The 20,727-nt window shown below is 52.3% G+C and overlaps 1 protein-coding gene across 10 annotated transcripts in view; it reads right to left on the bottom strand.

Moving 5' to 3' along the window:
• Positions 1–6,637: 6,637 nt before the first annotated feature.
• SRGAP2 (SLIT-ROBO Rho GTPase activating protein 2) overlaps positions 6,638–20,727 on the bottom strand; it is a 227,878-nt gene continuing 213,788 nt past the window's right edge. For 4 of the 10 annotated variants that reach the window (XM_032878469.1, XM_032878468.1, XM_032878470.1 and 1 more), the window contains 6 exons: positions 18,046–18,125; positions 15,611–15,791; positions 13,925–14,071; positions 10,706–10,744; positions 10,165–10,489; positions 6,638–8,107 (listed from right to left, as the gene is read on the bottom strand). In XM_032878469.1, coding sequence (XP_032734360.1) covers positions 7,724–8,107; positions 10,165–10,489; positions 10,706–10,744; positions 13,925–14,071; positions 15,611–15,791; positions 18,046–18,125 — 1,156 coding nt within the window. In that variant the 3' untranslated portion in view covers positions 6,638–7,723. Of the gene's footprint in view, positions 8,108–9,447; positions 9,543–10,164; positions 10,490–10,705; positions 10,745–13,924; positions 14,807–15,610; positions 15,792–18,045; positions 18,126–20,727 lie in introns of those variants that run through there. The other 6 variants (XM_032878471.1, XM_032878472.1, XM_032878473.1 and 3 more) reach the window with 5 other exon arrangements.

The following is a 20,727-nucleotide window of genomic DNA, read 5'->3' as shown; positions in this document are numbered from 1 at the left end:
CTTCCCAGTCAGGACTCCACGCCCCACACCCAATGCCCCAGGAGAATGGAGAGGTCGGCGCTGTTCTGGTCAACTCTGAGATGGCGGTTGGATAAGAAATGGTTAAAACCAGGAAATTCCGTGTTTCTAGAGAATGTTGGAGGGACTTTCCCATGGCAACACCTGGTGGTTTCCTCTGGCGGCCCCACCCCTAGCAACAGTGACACCAGAACAGGAGCTGGCGGAGGACTGCCTCGGTGCTCCGACGACGGATGTCTACCTGCTGATAACGGAGCCCGAGGCATTGCTGCTGGCAGGTGGTGGGGCTCCGGGTGCCAGGCCCAGGCCGAAGCCTCTCACAGCAGGGCCAGCAAAAGCTGTCCCTGACCCTCGGGCTCCCCATCCAGGATTCTCAGCTTCCCACCCACCCAGCGGTGGGAGAAGTACACTTCCTTGGCACCCTCTGCTGAGCCGGGCCCAACCAAAGAGCTCACCGAGGGCACCTACCCTCTGACCCTGTGATTCTGTTAGACTTGGGGACTGCCCGTTCTCATCCCAGCGTGACCTTCATGAGCAGAGCCCCCTGCTGGCCCACAAGGGACATGGACCTTTGATGAGAAACCGACCTTTGTTGTCTTAAGCCAGAGGTTAGCAACAGAACACAGACTCTCCCTAAAAGTCTCATTTTTCCCTGATGAACTTGCTTAGTCTTTACCAGCACGCCTACTTTTCTCTCTCCAGCAAGCCCAGCCAGTCTTTCCCAGGATCTTAAGCACCCTCAAACACAACGAACGTGTGTCTAGCAGCTGCTGGGAAGCGGGCACTGTGTGCTGAGGACACGAGGGTAAGACCCAGGCATCCCCCTAGAGCTAGGGTTCAGCCCGCGTGGTGAACGCTGTGGGAGGCATACTTCAGCTGGTGGTGACCTGACCCTGAAACAAGACGGGACAGCAGAGACGGGGTGGTCTCCAGGAGGGCTTGCCAGGAGAAAGCACGCTCAACCAGGCTTCGGAGGTGAGGGAGTGAGGCAGAGAATTGGGTGTCAGCAGCGAGGCATTCCAGGGGAACAGGTGCAGAGGGCCAGAGGTATGAAGAGAGGACCCACAGGGATCAGGCTAGAGAAGAAGCGCGGGTTGGTGGCCTGAAGCCCTGTGTGGTGACAGATAAAGTTTCATTGGCCACCCTCCATGAGGTCACATCCTCTGTGTGGACACACTCTAGTCCCAGCTGGACAGCACAGCCCCTGTTTCATTGTGGGGCGGCATGGGAGCCTGGCGGGCTCCTGAGGGGAAGAGGAAGCCTGGAAGAGGCCACAGCACATTTTCCTGAGTGGCTCTGAGAAGTCCTAGAAACAGAAGTGGCAATCCAAAGGCAGGACAAGGGCCAAAGGTGGGAGGAGCAGGTCTTTGATGGCAGCTCTCGGGGAGAAAGCTCACATCCACCTTCTACAAAGCGAGGCCGCGTGTGTGGTGGGAAGGACAGGAACTGACCATTAGGGAGGTGGGAGTCCCCACTCTGCCCCTGCTCTGCATGACCTGCACGGCCAGCCTTCCATCTGTGCTCTGCAAGTCCCCCTCTCCTGCAAGTTCCTTTTTCCCAACCTACTGGGTCTTGACCTTGAGCTAGTCACCCGACCTTTCTCAGACAGTTGGTATAAGAGCAAAATGAGATTCAGTACCTGCTACCAGGTGTGCCCTGAACACATCCTTGTTGCTTCTCCTGTCCCTTCGTGGCTTGAGCCTGTCTGTCACGGCTGCCTCACGTGTCCGCGCCGCAAAGGAAAGAAGGGTGAGGGCGGGTGGGTGTTCTCCCCACGCTCCCCCATTGGTGAGGGGCTGAGAGACCAGGTCTCAGAGCCCTGCTTCTTGCTGCCTTCACCAGTCCGCTCTAGCCAGGAGCGTTGGGTGGGGAAGGAGGGACACACTCGGCAGCCAGACCTGGCACTGTTCCCCCAAGGACTGGGGAGAGGAGCCACGGGAGCAGCCCGAGCCACTGAGGGAAACAACACAATGCCACCAAGCGATTGTCTTTCTTGGTGTGGAAAAACACTTCCCTCATTCTCTTGACTCTCCAAGCCTCTGCCGTAAACTTCACTGACATACAAGAAGCCATCGAAAGGGAACCCCATCATCTTCTCCCCCCACATCCTCTGCCTGCCTTGCCTCGCAGCTGCTTTCCCTCCACTGAGTCAGAAGCATCTCCTTCCGCCGCCATGGCCAGCCCTTCCATTTCTGTTCTGTGATTCACCCTCTCCAGCACATTCCTTCTTCCCATCCTACTGGCTCCTGTTCGTGAGCAAATATGCCTCAAGAGACCCATTTTATATAGGTATATATAAAATGGGTTAAAGCCTCTGCCTTTGGCTCAGGTCATGATCTCGGGGTCCTGGGATCGACCCCCGCATCAGGCGCTCTGCTTGGCAGGGAGCCTGCTCCCTCCTCTCTCTCTGCCTGCCTCTCTGCCTACTTGTGATCTCTGTCAAATAAATAAATAAAATCTTTTTTTAAAAAAAGAGAGACCCATTTTATTTATTTATTTATTTATTTATTTATTTATTTATTTATTTTTAAAAGATTTTATTTATTTGACACAGGGAGAGCGGGAACACAAGCAGGGGGAGGGGGTGAGGGAGAAGCAGGCTTCCTGCTGAGCAGGGAGCCTGTTGCTGGGCTGGATCCCAGGATCCTGGGATCATGACCTGAGCCAAAGGCAGACGTCCAAGGATTAAACTACCCAGGTGCCCCAAGGCCCATCTAAAAAACAAACACCTGGCCCCTTGTTCCCTCCTGATACTCACCATTCAAAACCGGGTCTTTGCATAAGTTGCCAGGACTTCCTGACTGCCCTGCAGTGGCCTCCCAACCCACTCCAATCCAACCCATTTCCCATATACTGAACGCTCCACGTCACCAGAGAATGAGCGCCTCTAGCTGGCCTCCTCTTACCCACTGGCACCAGACACCTGAGCTTCCCTCCTTCTTAGAACATCTTTCGGTTGGTGTCTGTGACAGTGTGCTTTCCCAGCACCTACCTGTCACCTCTCTCTCTGTCTGTGCTGGCTCCTTTCTCTCTACTGGATTTCTAATTACTGGGACCTTCTTTTTTTCCATTTACACATTCTTGCTGGGAATTTCGTGGTTTGAATATATACATAATAAAAGAGATCCTGAATTTCTTTGCAGGTCTGATCTGTCCCTAAATCCCCATATTCATATATTCAAGAGTCTATTTGATATTTCTATTTGGACATCTAGTCGTCATTTCTGCTTTACCGAATTCTTGATGAACTGTCCTACTCCTCCCCCAGGCACTAAGGACCTATTATTACATTGTTTCACTTTCCAAGTCCCGTTTGGCTTATCTGTTCTCCCTCACACCAGAAAGCTCCATTATCTGTTTCTCCTGCTTCATATTGTACAACAGTGCTTGGCACACAGCGAGGCTTAGAGTTTGTTGACTGACTGATGAATGAGTCTTTGGCACATGCACTATGCCAGGGTGGCTAACAGAATAAAAAGAAGCTTCTTGTATCTATTGAGAGAGACATTTAGAGTAGATACTCATTAAGGCCATTTCCTAAATTCAGATCCCCCTGATCTCCCTTTGGGGTTGCTATCTGGGTCTGTTTTCAACTGTGTTCATTGTCACTCACTTCCATCAAGCTCCCCTCTGAATATAGAAAGTGAATTAGCGGAACCTCCACGGTAGCCCACCCTTGCCTTTAGGCTCTCTGAAAAGGCTCGTTGGTCCTCTGCCCACAGCTTATAAACCAGCTCCATCTGCCAGGTCAGCACCTACACTCAGGGGTGGAGAACTCGCCCAGAGCACGGGGGGGGCAGGACAGCCTCACCTTTGACTTCTCCAAGACCAAGGGGCCAGCAATTGAAGCTCAAAATGGAGCTCCACTACTAAAATGAAGGAGGGGGAAGAGAGGACAGGTTGGAAAGGCATGAGACAGATGGAAGGGATGGACTTTAGGGCATGGTGTCTGGTCCGGGGCTTGGGGTAGAATTCCTCGTTATCACCATTGAACACCGGGCGACCCCTTGGAGAGGAGAGATCTGATCCCAACCCGGGGCTTCTGGTATTGGAAAAAGCCCAGTAAAAATAAGCGTAAGCCCTCGGATGCATTATCAGTTGCTACCTTTGAATAGCTTCACCCTTGAACTTATGATCTGCTAGAATCAAAATCTAAAGGCAAGAAAGCATTTCCTATGTCTCCCCACCACCCCCCACTCAACACCAACAAGCACAGAGCTCAGCTCTTCTCCCTGGGGGCATCCAAAGGCAGGATGACTCAGGGCTTGGCTTGTGGAAGAAATACAACCTTCAGTCACCCTTGGTTGCGGCTGGCAAAACCTGCGAGCAACTGGACAGGCCCCACTCTCCCAAGTGGGGAAATCTGACCAGCGACAGAAACGAGAACGGTCCTCCCTGAAAACAGGGTGGGTGCATTCTGTGGAGGAGATGGTTCTCATGGCAACAGACTGCCCAATGGGGAGCTAGAAGACTTTCTACAAAACCTCATAGGTTTCGCACTTGCGGTGACTGGAAACGCTGCAGGGGAAATGCACATTCTAGAAGCACTTGTGCCATGCCTCGCTGGGAGGGAGAGGGTGGTTGGCTCCTGAGGTCACATTTCTCCTGTTGCCAGCAGGGCTGTCTCGCCACAGACCAATCAAAATCCCTCCTGGGCAGCTGGACTCCTGGGTTGGAGATCTCAGGGGGCAGAAAGGGGATATGAACTGGCAGCATCGAAACCTAAAAACGTATTTTATTTCGAAGTTGTGCTTTGGATTTTCCCCAATCCAACATCTGTTGAGTGACAGTCTTAGGTTCACACAAAGCATCTCCAAGCATACATACAATATTCCAGTTATCAACACTATTTTAAAGAATATACCATTTTACACAAACGTGACATACAAGTCAGACGCCACAACATTGCAATTCCCTGGAAGATCTAAGCTTCTCTTCTGCACGTGGGGTACACACACCAGCCCTTCCTGTGGTCTGTTCATCCTGTTGCTGGCGTCATCTCTCCTCATCTCCTTGGGGAGAAACCAGGGCGCCCTGAGGAGGTTGGCTGAGACCAGTGTTTCCAGCTGACGGGCTGCTGGCTGCAAACTCCTCTCTTCCAGATTGGGATGCTGGTAGCCCCATCCCGCCTCCGATCCCCCAAAGACTGACCCAAGTCCGCACCAAGAGAAGGATCAATGCCTCAAGGGGCGGAGTGGGGCTCTCTGAAGCATCATGCTGGTTGAGGCAAGCAGATCTGAGGAAGACTGGTCTCCCTAGGCCCTGGGTGGCCAGCTCCTTTTGGCTTTTCGGTGTAAAGATCACAGTGTGCAGCCTGAATTCCAGTTGGCCGCAGGAGCTCTGCCGAGAAGGACTCTCCTTCTGTGGGTTCCTAGTCCCCTCGACAGGTCGGTCTCACAGGTGTCAGGAGCACCAGAGAGGGGAAGACAACGTGGCTCCCAGAGCTGGGGGAAGTAGGTGGCTGCTCACACACTGTCCAGTTCATGAGGCAAATCAGCAGAGGGACACTGACCAAGGGGATGGTGGACACAAGTCATGTACAAGGGCCGCAAGAGAAATAAGGCAGGAACAACCAAAGGGGCCCAAAGCGTTGTCATTCAGAAAGCTTTGCTTTGACTTTCTCAGAGAGGAGTTTGCTGGGAGGAGGGGGAATGGGCAGGTGTGGGTCCCAGTGTTGATTGGTTGGAGCAAAAGGAATGTAAAGTGAAGGGCAGGGCTTCCATTTTCATTAAGGAAACAGATCCGTCGGTCTGAAAGCCCCTGTTGGCTCAAGACCTGTGCAAGTCCATGTGACAGACGACCACAGGCCAGCGAACAGAGCAACAAAAGCCAAGAACCCAGAGGCCTGCGGGTCACTTCTCACAGGCTGACTCACTCGACTGAAGGAGTTCTTCCTTTCTCCTTTCTAGCTCTTGGGGTGGTCGTCCTGGTGTGCCAGGTTAGCCTTTAGTGATTAACGATGCCCCCCAAAGCTGCTCTTTCCTTCACCCAGAATGAGGAAAATCCTACCACTTTCCAAAGCACCAACTGCCAACTTCAGAAGATCCAAAAAGGATCTTCTAGGCTAAACATAAGGAAACTCAGATTTTCCTATCTGAATGGCAACCCACCCCCTCTCGATCTATAGAAAATAAGGCTAAAAGCATAGCTTTAAAGCCAGAAGATAAAAAGGAATGAGCTTCAGCTTTAACTGAAGGAGTTGTCTGAGACTCATGAAACAGGGGGTGGGACAGTCCCCAGCCCTGGTACTGCCAGGACAGCATGAAGCCAGGGAAGCTGGGACCAGGGGCACCAGGTTTAGAGATCAGATTAAAGTAGGCAAGGGCATCATTTCTGCTTTTTTGGGAGGAGAACCAGAAAAAAGGCCAACAGAAGGCCAAAATATTCAGTATCCAATTTTTTATTTTGTTAGATTCCGGTCTCGGGAAGACTTTAGAGCCCACAGGGCCAAAGCTCTCTTAGTTGTTCTTATTTGGGGAAAGAAAAAAAAAAGATAGGTTTTAAGGAGTAATGTCTCTCTTTAATCTAACTAGGGCTCTCCAAGCCCCTGTTGGTCCCTGAAGAGAGATCTTACAGAATAACCAAACCAGAGGGGTGAACTTAGGTTACATTTTCATTTGGGAACAATTTGGGGGTTAGCAAAGCTGAATTTAATTTTTGAATAAGATAATGAATTTTGTCTTAAATGCTCAAAAACAGTGGAAGAAGGACCTATTTCTCACCTTTTCCAAACCTGCCATAAACACAGTAAAACTCTCTTAAGACTCTTTACCCTAAAAGGAACCAGCTATAAAACTGTCTTATACAGGAAAGTGTCTTAAATGGAAAATGGCCCATCAGAGACAAAGACAGGAACCCGAGAAATGTCTATACATTCAGAAAAACTTCAGAAGTTCTATAAAAAGACTGAGTTGTATTCTTAGAGGATGGAGGAGAGCAAAAGCAAACACCAATGACCAGTTCACACCAACAGAGAGAAGACAGAGAGAAAGCCCCCAACCCCAGACAGATTGCAGGATCCAGTCGCATCCTGCTCAATTTTTTATGATGGAGAGATTTCAAAGGCTAGGTTCTCTGGCCCAGACAGAACAAGATTTGTAACAGAAACAGAGACCCCTGGTGGCTCTTGTGTGAACTGCCACAATAAGTTACAAAGAGACTGGTCTGGGACCAGGAGAGGCTCCACATGCCAGAGACTAGAAAAAAAACCTGTGTGTGTGTGTGTGTGTGTGTGTGTGTGTGTGTGTGTGTAAAACGAAGAATGGACTATATATGGTTCTCTATAGTCAGTACCCAAAACAAGATGCCACTGAGAGCTGGCTTTCAGCAGCCAACCATCTGGTCAGGCATCCCCTGTGTCTGAGGGGACGGAGACGTGAGCCCGTGTCCTCGTGACTCGCCGTGCCAGATTTCACAGTGACCTGATAATGGAAAAACCTATCTCTGGCTAACCTAAGAACAGTATGTACTGCGGCTGGCTGGATTACGACGACGGGGAGAAGCAGAGGGCAGTGGGAAGGGCAGGGCAGGGTGATAACGAGGGCTTCATTCTCAAGGTTTTGGGTGATGGGAAGGCTAATTCCTGCAAGAACAACTTAGAATCTAATTTTCAACTGAAGTCCCCAAGCTAGTTAAATAGGAAGATTTTTTTTAATAACAGTCAGTCCCTCCAGTCCCCTTGTCTAGAACAATTAAATTACATCCCTCAGACAGTACAAGACTTGTCAGTGGACTGTGGGGAAGATGATGAGTTGACACCAGGGCTAGTGGCGTTTGTTTTGGGGAAGACTGTGGGCTTGGGTCGTGTGGCTGGCGGCTTGACTGGGGCAGCCATCTTGACTGACTTGACAGGCCGGAAGGCGCAGGCGATGTCCCCGGCAGTGCTGGCACTGCGCTGGAAGGCGGGCTCGGGGTCCTTGAGGAGCTGGGTGTGCAGGGGGCTGGAGGGCTCCGATGTGGGGGCCACCACTGGGGAGGTTTTGAGGGGCTCCAAGGTGTCCAGAACCACATCAGGAGTGTGCTTGACACTGCTCTGCCGCTCGAGCTCCCGGAGCTCGTTCAGGGCAGAGTTCATAGTTGCCTCAATATCCTGCAAAACAGGAAAGAGGAGGTGAGGCCGGTGGAAGGAGAAGTCCCCAAGGATCCTATTTCAACAGCATAGGCCAAATCATGAAGAAACCAAATGAAGGGAGATGTCCAGATTATTTTACTTGGCCAAAATCCTTAGACATATGAATGTTCAGAATGTGGGGAAGGAGAAAAAAGGGATTTTCATTATCAGGAGATTTTTTTTTTCTTCCTTTAGAAAAGAGTGGCGGAGATGTTATTTTAAATCGAGTCCTCAGGTTTTAGAGATATGCACTGAAATAATTCTGGGTGAAATGACATATAATCCAGGGCGGGGCGGGGGGGGGAATTGCTGAAGTAAGAGTGGCCGGGAGTCTGGTCACGAGTATGTGGGATTTATTATCCGATTCTCTCTACTTTTGCGTATGCTTGGTATTGTACATAATAAACTATTTCTTACTAAGTGGTAGGGATTAAGTATGATCTTTGTTTTCTTGGCTTCAAAGCCAAAGGTCGAGAAGGGTCAAGGGCTGAGGAAAGGTTCCAGAACCCTCGCCCTGAAGATTCATCAGGACACCTCCCCCCCACCCCTACGCCCACCCCTACCCCACCCCACCAGAGAGCCCAATTTGAGGAAGCCATTTCCCTCTACCCGTCCGTCACCACGAGAGGGGACGGAAGAGCGACCAGGAGGGGGAGCCAGAGCCCGCACAGGTGGGAGCCACAGTGGAACCACCCAGCTCTCAGGAAACAGCAGAACCAAAGACCCTCTGTCCACAGCCAGCTGCCCCTCAGGGAGACCTCCCAGCTCCCTCCCCACCTCTCCACACACTTGTGTCCGGAACCCCCAAACCACCAGAGGGCTCTTCCTTGGAATCAGGCTCACACGTTAAGATGACATGTTCCAAGCCAAGGCCCTGGTTAAGGCCCTTACAGGGTGAGCTATGCTTTCTGTTGACGGTGATTTTCACTCATCCCTATGATGTTCTCAAACCATAAAAATGCTCAGGAAGAACCCCATCATCTCCTCAGTCCTGCTCTGTAGGAGAGTCTGTACGGGGAATGTATTCTAGCTTCATCTTAACACCTGGCTCAGGAGGGAGCTGGGAGGATTCCCATGGTGCAAGGCAGATCGCAGCCACGAGCTTCAGCAGACGCGCAGGAGGAGAGGGCTAGCAAAGCAAGACATCGCAGGCCCGCTGCTTAATACTATGCTTGCCAGGTACGCCTTCCCTAAGCAGAGCATCCCAATTAAGCCAATAGAGACCGGACGCAGCCTCTATTGCCCCCTGGAAGACGGGGCAAGAAGAATCTCAACTCAGTTGAAACACAGGAGGGCAGCGGGGAGCCCTTCGCTCCTACCTGGTCTAACGAAAATTATAGAGTTGGGAGAGGCGTCTCAGTGAACTGCCTGCAGTGACCCCGGAAGTCGGATTTTTAGAGGTGGGGCTGGATCGCTAATGGTCCACGGAAAACAGAGACTTGTCAGTGTGGTGCGAACGCGGAAGGAAGACCCCATAACCAGGGAGCTCACCGCCACCGTGCCTGGGGACGGGGGCTGGAAACCCTTCCGTCACCTGTGCCCCCCGTGAACCCAGGAGCCGTCGGTGGTCTTCCACCTCCCATTAGGGACCAGGGATCAGCCGCAGGGAGCGGGACCGGGGCACGGCGGCGGTGACAGAAAAACATGGCCAGCACTACATCTGAGCCTCGACACTCGCGCAGCTTCACGAAAGCCTACCAGGCTCTCGAAACCCGAAACTTAGGCAGAATGGACCTATCAAAAGATTCTAATGTGTTGCTTTAAAAAAAGTACAAGCCTCGAGAGCCTGTACATGAGTAAAAAGTCTGAATTCTTTTATTCTGTCTTCGAATTCTTGGGGAGAGTGGGATAGACGAATTATGCAGAGAGCTGCCTTCTCAGGTCCAGACGTCCAGCAGCCTCTGAACTCGGTATGTGATGCACAGACTTCCGCGGTTTCAAGGCCCGTCATAATTAACGTAATTAACATGGCGCTATGTGGGCGCAACAAAGGGAGATGTGCTAGCTGGGCATCCAGAAGCCCGACCCCACCTTACCTGTGCAATGACCTCAGGGTCCACGGGCCGATGGTTATTGAAGCTCTTTGACCTCCCTGCTGTCACTGTCTTCCGGATCTGTGGACTGTCCAGCCGATTCTTCAGGGACGAGTGGCGGCTGATGGAGTTGAGGCTCCCATGCCCACTGATGGAACACTTATCTGGCCCTTCCTTGGGGAGACTCTGGCTCATGATGGGCTGGGAAGATGGGCGGCAGCTAGCCCCCACCCCCGGGGTGGCTGAGTCAGTCAGGGAACTGCTCAGCCCATGGCTGTCGCTCCGAAATGTTTTCCGGATACTCCCAGATTCTGGCCTCTTCCTTTGCCTTCAATCACAAACAGAAAGGGCAGCGTGATCAGGGAGTCCTAGCCCCGAGGAAGCTGGGGCAAGAGTGAGAGAGGGGCAGGTGTTGGCATCCACGACTTCTGGAAGAAGAGGGACACACGGCACGTTCTCTCCTTGGCCTCACCTTTCCTTGCTTTCTATGTGTCTCTGGTCCCCTGCCACCCCCAACCTGGGCAAAGCAGAAACAGATACTTACTTGGTGGTCTTGGGCTTTGAGTTCTGGAGATGTAAGGTGCTACCAGGAAAAATGTCTGATTAAGTTAAAGTTTCTAATGGAAGACAGATTCACAGAAAGGCTCCCTCCATTACCTGTTTTGAACAGAAACCTAAGAAACCTATCCAGGTAGGAGAAAAATTCTCACCATCACCAAGAAGGCAAGAGGAGAATTGGTTTTTCCAAATTCTAGCATGTTTCTTAGTCCAAGCACAAGGTTGTGATCATTTTGGACTCAGGGAAGAGGCCGTTGTTGCTTCTTAGGCAGACATGGAAGAGAGTACTTTTCAAGAGGCTGCAGTGTGGCAGGGTCAGGGCCAAGTTTGTGCCTTTTCTTAGGGTGGAAATACATCTACGTGACCCTAAGTCACCCAGTACTGGGCTGAACCCTGGCTCTACGTGAGCTTCCTTCAGCCCGCTGAGACTCTCCCACAAGATGGCCTGGCGGAATCCTAGTAGCATGGGTGTTGCCTACTGCCGAATAATTTCATTTTTTTCCTTGGAATCAGGTTCACAAGGATCTAATCTAAGAAGAAATCCGACTTCTGGTTTGGGCTGGCAGCCGGGCAGCTCTGACCTCGAAACCACTAAGGGCCACGAAGGCCGGGGCAGGAGCAGAGGTGGAGGAAGGGAAGGGGTGGGACTGAAGGTGGAGTGCCGGTCTATGTGGCCAAGCCAGTGTCCTAAGCCAGTCCTGGTCCCGTTCACTGGTCATTTCTTCTCCATGTGCTCCCTGCAGCTGCCCGCTTGGGCCATTAAGCCCTGGGCGTCAGCCACTCTTGAGCAGAAAGAGGATGTTCTCAAAGTCTTATAAGGCCCGGCCGAAATGGCTCTTCCCAGGTACCCCAAGTCCAAGGGCAGGCAGAAGCAATCACTCCCTCTTCTGTTCCTCTGTTCCTTCGGGGCTTCCAATGGTGCTGCTTTTTAGCCACCTGTCCATACAGCCTTTCCTTTGCCGGACTGAGTGCCGAGGCCCAGTACCACCTTATGCATCTCTGCATAACCAGCACGGGCGCTCGGCACAACAGGGAGCCCTCACTAAATGTGTGAAATTAAATCGAACGCCACACCCAAATAACTCTGCTGATTTCCTTTTTCCACTTGAGGATCGCTGACTCACAGAGCTCAAACTGCTGAGGAGGCAGCTTATGGAGTGGCTGGTGTGGGCCAGGTCTCTGGCCAGGCCCCAGGGACAGGAGGAGAGGAAGGCAGAGCTGCTGGTTTCAAGATGCTCAGCCTGGTGGCTTATCCAAGTGCGGCCTCGGTCCTGGGAGAGACTAAAACTGCTGCGGGAGGACAGGACGTGGGCACCTAACTCAGGTCCCGAGGACCTTGGGGGTGGCAGATGGCTTTCCCCAAAGAGGTCAATCCTCGGGCTATGACTTGAAGGGAGAGGAGGAGCTGACCCGGGAGGAAGGGGGCAGCAGATGCAAAGGTCCAGGGGTGCGAGAGAACCCGGGGCCTGGGAAAGGAGGGACGTGTGGGGCAGGCAGGGAGGCTGGCAGAGCGGAGTCACTCCTCAGGGCAAGCACGGCCGGGGGCTGCCACTGGCCCACCGACTAGCTGGAGCCCGTGTCCTCCGAGAACCCCATCCTGACGTCACCAGGTAAGGAGCTCAAGGGAACTGCCCTGACTTTCCACCTGGTGTTCATCTTTTGACTATTTCAGCTATTATCCTGTACAATTTCTTGGTACAGATGGCATCAAATATCTGATGGCTTAGAAACATGTACCTAACTAATTATTCAACTCTCCATCCACCAACCCCACCTTGGTTTCTGGGTTAACGAGAGGCTTACAACCTTATGATGATAGGCTTATAATTAACACAGACTTATAAATAAATAAGAAAATGTGATTAGTCCACAGTTACTTTTTACTAGCTCGGCCCTCCCAGCAGGGCACTGGGCTGGAGGGAAATAAATAAATTCCTTGTTCTTTTTTACTGGTCTGCCTTAAATCATACCTATGCTAAGTGAGCTGAATCAGCGACTTCACTAACTTGAGGGCCAAAGATGGAAAAGAGCCACGTGCCCCAACCACTCCCCCTGCTACCGGCTGGTTGGAAGAAAGCCAAGAGATCTGGGCGAGCTGGTGCAGTTTAAAAACAACAAGCATCTTTTATTCTCCTTCCAGTTTCAGTGTCCAGAGGCTACGGTTAACAGGTTTCCAATGTGCAAATCATTTCATTCCTCCAAAGCCAGAGGGGAATAAAAACTGTACATCATCTGCAATCCGTATTCATCAGGAAGGCCCTGGGGCTTGTCATCCCGCTGGCACTGGGCCAAGTTTCAGGGTCTGGCGGAAAGAGGTCTGCAGGCTTTGGGACTTGGTGTCTGGCCCCTTGAGATGAGATTAGTTCTCCAATAACCTGAATGTCTCTAGGGGAGGCAGCAGCGCACGGGCGTGGAATCCCTCTAGCCGGCCAGATCGGGTGTGGGTGGAGTTAAGACCCTGGGATGGGGCTCACAGCCGCAATGAAAGCTGGGGCCAGAGTTAAGAGCCTGCCGGACAGGAATGGGAATCTGCAAAGGGACTAACGGGACGATGACACAGGGCTAAAGCAACAGGGAAAACACGGACAATTATTTCTACTGGTATGAACGGGCAGAAGGGAGCTGGGGGTTAGGTGATGATGAAAGAGCTCAGGACAAAGCTTTCCTTGGGGGGCGGGGGCAGGCAGAGCGGTCTCCTCTCCTTGATGGAGCCAATGCCAGACAGGGCAGGAAACAGACATGTGGTCTCTCAGTAAACCCCTCTGGGGTCATGTGAGCCTAGTGGAAGACGCACGCGAAGTTGTATCTTTGGACAGAAAAGGAAGGGCCAGGAAGACAGCAAAGACTATTATTTGGGGAAGAATTGGAAAAGAGAAGGCACCTCTGAGAAACAGTGCAAAACCAAGTTGCATAAAGGGACCAAAGCTTTGGTCAAGTTTCCATCATCAGCCGGGACCCTACCGGAGCTGAGGGACACTGCACGAGCCCAGGGTGGGGCAGCCTTCCACAGCAGGAGCCTGGGATCTGCAGGCAGGACCTGGGGAAGCTTCCTCAGCCCGGTCCACCCTGCAGCAGCGGTGAGCACATGCAGTGTTAGGCCGGGCAGGGAGGTGCGGCGCAGGCTTGGAGAGGGGCATGAGGCCGGAGGGCGAGGCTAGGTGTCACAAGGCATTCAGGGGAGCAGAAAATGAAAAGCAGAGCTTACTTGTTGATGTTTGCAAGATAAATATCGGCTACATGACCCCCACTGGGACAGCTGGCCCCCGCTCTGGCTGTCACCTTTTCTTCAGGTGGCTCAGAAATGACCTCAATGTCAGACTTGGGACTGGACCTCTCCACGACACCGTCCTCGCTGGGGGAGAAGGGGCAGGCAGGCAGGGAGGAGGGGGAAACAACAACACAAAAAGCAGTGTTAAATCGGCGAGATGGCCCCCCAACACACACGCGACCCCCGCGACAGCTCTGAGGCAGCAGTGACACCTGGCTGGGCTAGTTCTGCGCACAGAGGCAAGGAAAGCTAAGGGCCTTCGGAGGGTCATTAAATAAATATAAATAATCCCGCTGCGTTCTGTGGGATGCTGTGCGGCCGCCACAAGGCTGAGCTAGAGGACACCTGGATTCGAGGCATCTGCCTTCGACCCCTCGCTTCTTTCCCGGGACGGCTGTGCCGGGGCAACCTCCTGGAGAAGGAGGCTGCCAGTCCAGAGTGCGGTTTATCTGTTGAGGTCCTGAGCACTGAGGGCCAGGACAGGCTGCTCTGCGCTGGCCCTGGAGATGCCGGCGTTGAGGCAGGACACCACCACACTCGGTCGTCGTGCATCGAGCCCCGCTTATAGCGTCCAAGCCGGTCCCAGGTCATTCCACTGCTCTCCCGGCCCCTCTGGCTACTGATGACAAGGAAAGCCCCTTCTCCCCCACAATTCATCTTCTCTCGGTCCCGTAGTGAAGTCATAATGCTAAACTTGGGAGGGTCCTGTCCACGCACAGATGGCCACCAGGTTTGCGATGTTATCAACAGAGAGAGGATCTCCCTGCAGAAGGAGCCGGGGAGAGGCTGGGAGGGTGCAGACTCACTCAGGATATCAACCTTTAAAAAATAATATTAAGGGAAGGACTAAAAACACTGACAGTATCAGCATCGCATCCAAGGGCAGGGAGTCGTGGGCAGAGACAGGGCAACGGGGCAAGGAGGCAGGCTGGGGCTGTGGGGGTGGGGGGAATCAGGGGGGGGGGGGGAAAAGTGCTCCTGCCCCAGAGACTTTGCTTTAAAGAGCAGGGAGCCACCCGACAGCCCAGCTGATGAAGTCTCTCTGGGCCCGGTTCATGTTCCCTTTGCTCCCCGAAGCCCTCTCCCCTCCTCTCCCTGTCTTTCCCCACGTCAACCTCATCTGGGTTAAATGAACTGGCTCATTTCCACCAGGCCGCTTAAGCTAGATGTCTCCTAGAAAAGCAATGCATCATTTTCATTTGCAAGTGGAAAAGCGCCATCAGCGGCCCAACTGGTCGGGATGAGCATAGTTTGGGGTTTTTTTGTTTTGTTTTTAAAAATAAAAGAAGTAAAAACGTTTTCCCACTCTGAGCTTTCCAGAACGGAAATGTAAGTGGTCAAACAATAACCCCTCATTATCACTCATCAGGTTTGGATGTGTGGATGAGCAGGAGTGCTGGGAAGTTTCCAAAATGACTAGCGGGGTGGTGGGTGGGTGGGGAGCGACTCGCAGGGGGAAAAGATGAAAAAACAGTCCTCCACGGAGTCTGGGTGGGGTCCTTCAGGGACAAGGTTGGCTTCCCCTGAGGGTTGGTCTCTCTCACCCTCCTACGGAGCCAGAAATAAAGTCTCTCTCCCACAGCGCAGCTGGGGATGCCTAGAGGGGCAGGGGACCCAACATACGTGTCTTGGACCACGATGTACTGATGGGGGATGAGTCCGTCGATGCCATTGTGCCGGCCTTCCCACCAGTCATCAGAAGCCCGCTGGTAAAGCAGCAGGGATGCCCCCTTCTTGAAGGACAGTTCTCGGGCTGTCCGGCCCACGTAGTCAAACTTGGCAATGGCCTCGATGGGCTCACACTCTGAGAAGGGCAGAAAAGAAGGAAACACATGTTGTGGGGACCCAGAGGCTCAGGAAACTGGGCGGAAAAGCCCAATTAGCTGAACTTACACTGGTGGGAAGATAACCCGGTGTGAGAACTAAGCCACGGAGGCTCGATGGCTGAGGCAGGGATCCCCGTGCAGACTGCACCGTCACCCCGAAAGCACGTGTGCGCCCTTTCCTGCCTTTGGTCATGCTGCTGCCCCCACCCGGAAGCTCCTCCTCTCTCATCTTCCTGACAAGTACACTGAGTCACAACTGAAACAGCATCATTAAAACACAAAACAATACAAAGAATACTTTATTCTCTCAGCAGTTTTCCGTGCAAAAACGAACCACACGTGCATGGCGGGAGTCTCGTCTTGCTTGGACACAGTGTGCCTCCTGGGAGAGCGCGTCACGCTGCCCAACAGACTGAGCCCCGCTCAGGGCAAATGGGAACTTCTTTGGTGCATCCACAGCTCATAACGCCAAACCCTATCACTGACCTTGTCCTGCTGCATTTATAAGCTCTTTTCTGATCATAAAATAACTCCATTAATTGCAGAACATTTATCATACTGTACTCTCGATACAATAAATCTTATTTATACTATCCATTGCCCCTAGTAGACCATGAGCTTTTAGTCTCTGTAGGGAGAAAATAACTCAAACAATCTACTTTCCATGGAGCAAAATACAGAAATATATTTTGTAGCTAATACAGGGGAAAATGGACATAAAAGTAATTTGAAAATTAAAAAGGGGTTTACAAAGGCAGTGACTTTTTATTTTTGGGTGACCTTCTGTCTCCTCTGCATAAAAAAGTACCTTTTTCATGAGCCTGTTAGGAGGAGTCAATAATCAGCAATTTGTAAAAGCACTAAGAACAGGGCGGGCCTATAGTGAGCACGGGGGCGCAGGCATTAGCCCTGATTCTTAGTGGGTCGTCATTACCATTATCTGCGCTGAGCGGCAGGGGGAAGGCCAGAGAGCAAGAAGGCTCCCAGAAACCTGGACCCTGAGGTTAAAGTCGGTATTCCGAGGCGTGGACAGGAAGACTGCCTATAGGCAGGACCAGGCCCAGCCAGCGTGATGGGTGAGCCTGCTCCAGGACAGGCAGGCCTGGAGGTTTCTCTCCAAGAGGTCCACCAGAGAAGGCCTAGCTAAATATCCCATCTCAGTTCTGTACAGCCTTGGGCATATCACTTGACCTCTCTGGCCTCTGTCTGCTCAGCTATAAGATAGCGGGTAGCTCTATTTCACTAGGATTAAGAGATAAGGCCTACAAAGCTTCCAGCAGGGACAAATTTCCCTCCTTCACCTACTCCCCTCCTGTAATGGGGAAGATTATCGTACTGATCCATCTGACTTCGGCATCCAAATAAGCAGCCCTAATTTTTTTCCTTCTCCTCTAAAAAGCTGGCCTAGGATTGTAGAATTCACAGCGAGGCAGAAAGCAGGGAAGGCTCCAAAGACTGCCATTTCGTTCTTGTGCCCAGAAAATTCTGAGGCCCCTTGTCAGCTGCTGAGTCTTCCAAGAGCCCAAGGGGTCCAGAAATGAAGGCGCGGAGCTGTTGGAAGGAGGGACGGCGTGCTGGCCGGACAGACCCTAATAAATCACGGGCGCTGTGGAGGAGCCGGCAGCGACAGATGCACATCCCGCCTCGCGATGCTCACCGCCGGGCTGCTCAGAGCTCGCATGGCTGTACTTTGGAAAGGGTCAATTTTTCCAGTCGGCAGGCGTGAAAGCGTGTGGTTTCTGCATCCTGAGTCCCCCTCCCCTCTGGCTTGCTTCTGTTGGGTTCCTGGCACCAGCTTCTCTATTCCCCAGGCCTACGGTTTTCTCAAATGAGCTCTCCTTGACTTTGGTCTCCAGCTGCCTGGCCAGAGTCTAGGCTGTAACAGGGGACCAACACCACGCCTGGGAGGCAGGCAGGCAAGACAAGGAGCTTGAAGGTGGGTGAGGGGCAGGGGGAAGGGGCGAGAAGCTTTAAAGGCTCTGCAAGGTGCTCCATCTCCGCTTTAGCACAGAGACCGTTCTCCTTGAGAAGGTGGGCTGTCGCTCCAGGAAAGGGAAAAAATGAAAACGAGACAGGAAAGTCCCCTGCCTGTCTTCAGGGGGCTGCTGAACAGCAAGGTGCACTGGGAGCACAGGCTATATAATCCTTTCCTTCCACTTCACCGTCCGCCGCCCCCCCCCCCCCCCCGCCACAATACTGTGGCCCAGCTGCCCTGGAAGTAGCGCCCCCTACCGTCATCGCTCGTGTGGTGCTCTGTGGTCACGTCCTGGGTTGAGTCCTCAGCTGAGGTGGTCTCTCCATGAGGGCTGTCACTGCAACAGAAGCAAGAGACATGGGGACCTCAGCCCCTCGCTGACCAAACTCTTGTCTTCTCCTTCACGCAGTTTCCTTGGAGCAAGGGCATGGAAGCCGTCTCACACTCTCCACCTCCGGACTGCTCCCGACGATGATGGTAAAACACAAGGCTCCCGAGGTTCTCTAGTCGCTGCTGCAAAAACTATTTGAGACTGCCTGGGGCTTAGAATATCCTGAGACAGAGGGAACCCCTTTTGAGCTTACAGAATAAGTCTTTTTGAAAATACAGAGCAATTCAACCCCTCAAGGGCTGTTTTGGGTGAACTAGTCCCTGGAGGTAGCCCATGGAAGAAAACACTAGGCTTTTGCCTGGGACACAACAGAACCTGAAAACCAGCCCTGACACTCGGTAGCTGTGGGACCCTGGGCAAGGGACGGAATCTCTTTAAGCCTCAGCCACCTAAGGTTGATAGTCTGAGGCTAGTGGTCTGTAAAATGTCACAGCGTCGCCTGAAGACTCCCTGAGACATGAAGTGGTCAGTAAGTGGTCTTCCTTTCCTTCTTTCTCATTTTGCTTATGTCTCTAGGCTTTGTGGTTTGGTCTTGCATGGGTGAGAGTGGGAGGGGAGTCAGAGGGAGATGAAGAGTCTGCTGTGGGCCGGACTCTGCGAGAGGGCAGGGCATGGAAGCTGGTCAAGTTCTTCAACAGTTTATGGAGTCTAAAATCATCCAGGGTTGAGAAATGAGAACGGTCAGGGAAGCTCCCGGGAAAACCATTTCCCCTCCTGGTCTCCTGCCTTGTGGACATTAGAGTGGATGGAGATGGGCACCAGGAAATTCTAACTTCCTGAGAAACAGACAAAACCCCCATTCATTGCTGAAGCTTCTTCCTCTGGCAGTTGGTAGTAACAAGAGAGCCTTTCCAGGCAATTCTATGGAAGCATTAATTACCACCTCCTCTACCCACCACCTGGCCTCACGATTCCTACCTTTGAGCCTATAGCCTTTCCCTCCCCTTGGAACAGGGACAGGTCTTTCACTCCAGAAGGTTCCTCAAAGACCAGGGGACCCATTCAGAAGTCAGTTCCAAGAAGGCTCTCCAGAATCCAGAGAACTTTCTGGGAGAGCATCAATAGGATTCCTCCTTTTTTATTTTTATTTTTAAAAATTTTTTAACCATTTCCTGAGCACTTAACTACCAGCAAGACGCTGCTCCAAGCGCATTACATGAACTAACTTATTCATTACAACAACCCTATGAGACAGGTAGTCTTGGTTTCCCATTCTATAGATGTGGAAACTAAGCCACAGAGAGCGATGTAGTTTTCCTGAGACCACAAAGTTAGGATGTGGCAGATGAGTGTGGGAATGAAAGAAGGAAGGAAGGAAGGAAAGAAGGAAGAGAGGAAGGAAGGAAGAAAAGACCCAGAGAATCCTTCTTATCAAAAAATGTGGGCACAATTTTTCACGGTTTACTGGGCCAAAAATTCTGATGAGCTTCATGACACTCTAGAAGCCCTCGGGGCCGCAAGGGCATACAGGGCAAAGGCTCAGTTTCCTCCAGAGTTGCAAGTGTAGTTACGTGGCCATCCACGAAGGCAGCAATTCTCCAACTTCAGGGAGTCCTGGACAGCTTGTTAAAAGTGGACTACCTCACCCCCAGAGTTTCTAAGTCTCGAGGGCGGGCAGAGCTGGAATGTCTGTATTCCTAGCCAGTGCTATGTCACGTAGGTGATACTGGTCCAAAGACTCCGCTTGGAAAACCACTGCTCTAACGGAAAGGCGAGATGATGCCTTTACTAGGCCCCTGGTAGCTCTGGAATTCTATGCTTGACTCCACACCCACATGCTGGCCACACCGCAAGCCTGAGGACACCTGCGGTCTGCAGAGGTCCCACAAGCCGAATAGCAGGCAGTCCAGGGAACTGGATTCTAGCTTCAGGGCTTGGTAAGCGAGGTGAAGGGGGACTGCCCTCTCCTCTTCACAGCTACGGGGAGGCCAAGTGGCCAGCAGGTCCCTCTCCCTGGCTCTTCCGGTCTCCCGGCCACTCTCCAGGATTCTCAGGCTCTAGACCCCTTCCACCACTACCCCCCCCACCCTTCATCCATCTTAGCTTGCTTCTCTGTCACTTCTTTCTCCTCTCAAAGAAGAGAGGCTGGGAGCCTTCTGAGTGGGTGAGTCCAGCGGTCAGAAGGTCCTTCTTACCCAAGGTCACCTCCTCTTGGTCCTCGGGTGCTTTGCCTCCCACCCAGTCTGCGGTAGTAACATTCCTTCACTGATCTTGCGGTTTGTCCAGAGGCTGCTAATGACAGTCGGATGCACAACAAACAGTGGGGGGCGGGCAGGGGGGCTGCTCCCTGTGAGTCACCCCTGTAGTGATTCTGTCTGCTTCCCTGGTCTGGGACTGGGGGAACAGGGCTTGGTGGGGGGGGGCTCTGTGTCTGGGGATCGGCCCTGAGATATTTGAGACATGAGGGCACACTTTGGAAGGAAGATAAAGCAGGCGCTGGGAGCACTACTTCCACAGCTTTTCAACCCTCCTGTGAGAGAAACCGATGCTCCAAGTCACATGCCCAAGGACAGCTCCCTGGAGCTCATCAGCTTGTAGGCTGAGACCT

This window comes from Lontra canadensis, unplaced genomic scaffold (genome assembly GCF_010015895.1).
Source record: "Lontra canadensis isolate GAN:19392208 unplaced genomic scaffold, GSC_riverotter_1.0 scaffold63, whole genome shotgun sequence".
NCBI lineage: Eukaryota > Metazoa > Chordata > Mammalia > Carnivora > Mustelidae > Lontra > Lontra canadensis.
The sequence above is the reverse complement of the archived record's forward strand: the minus strand, read 5'-3'. Positions and strand labels throughout refer to the sequence as shown.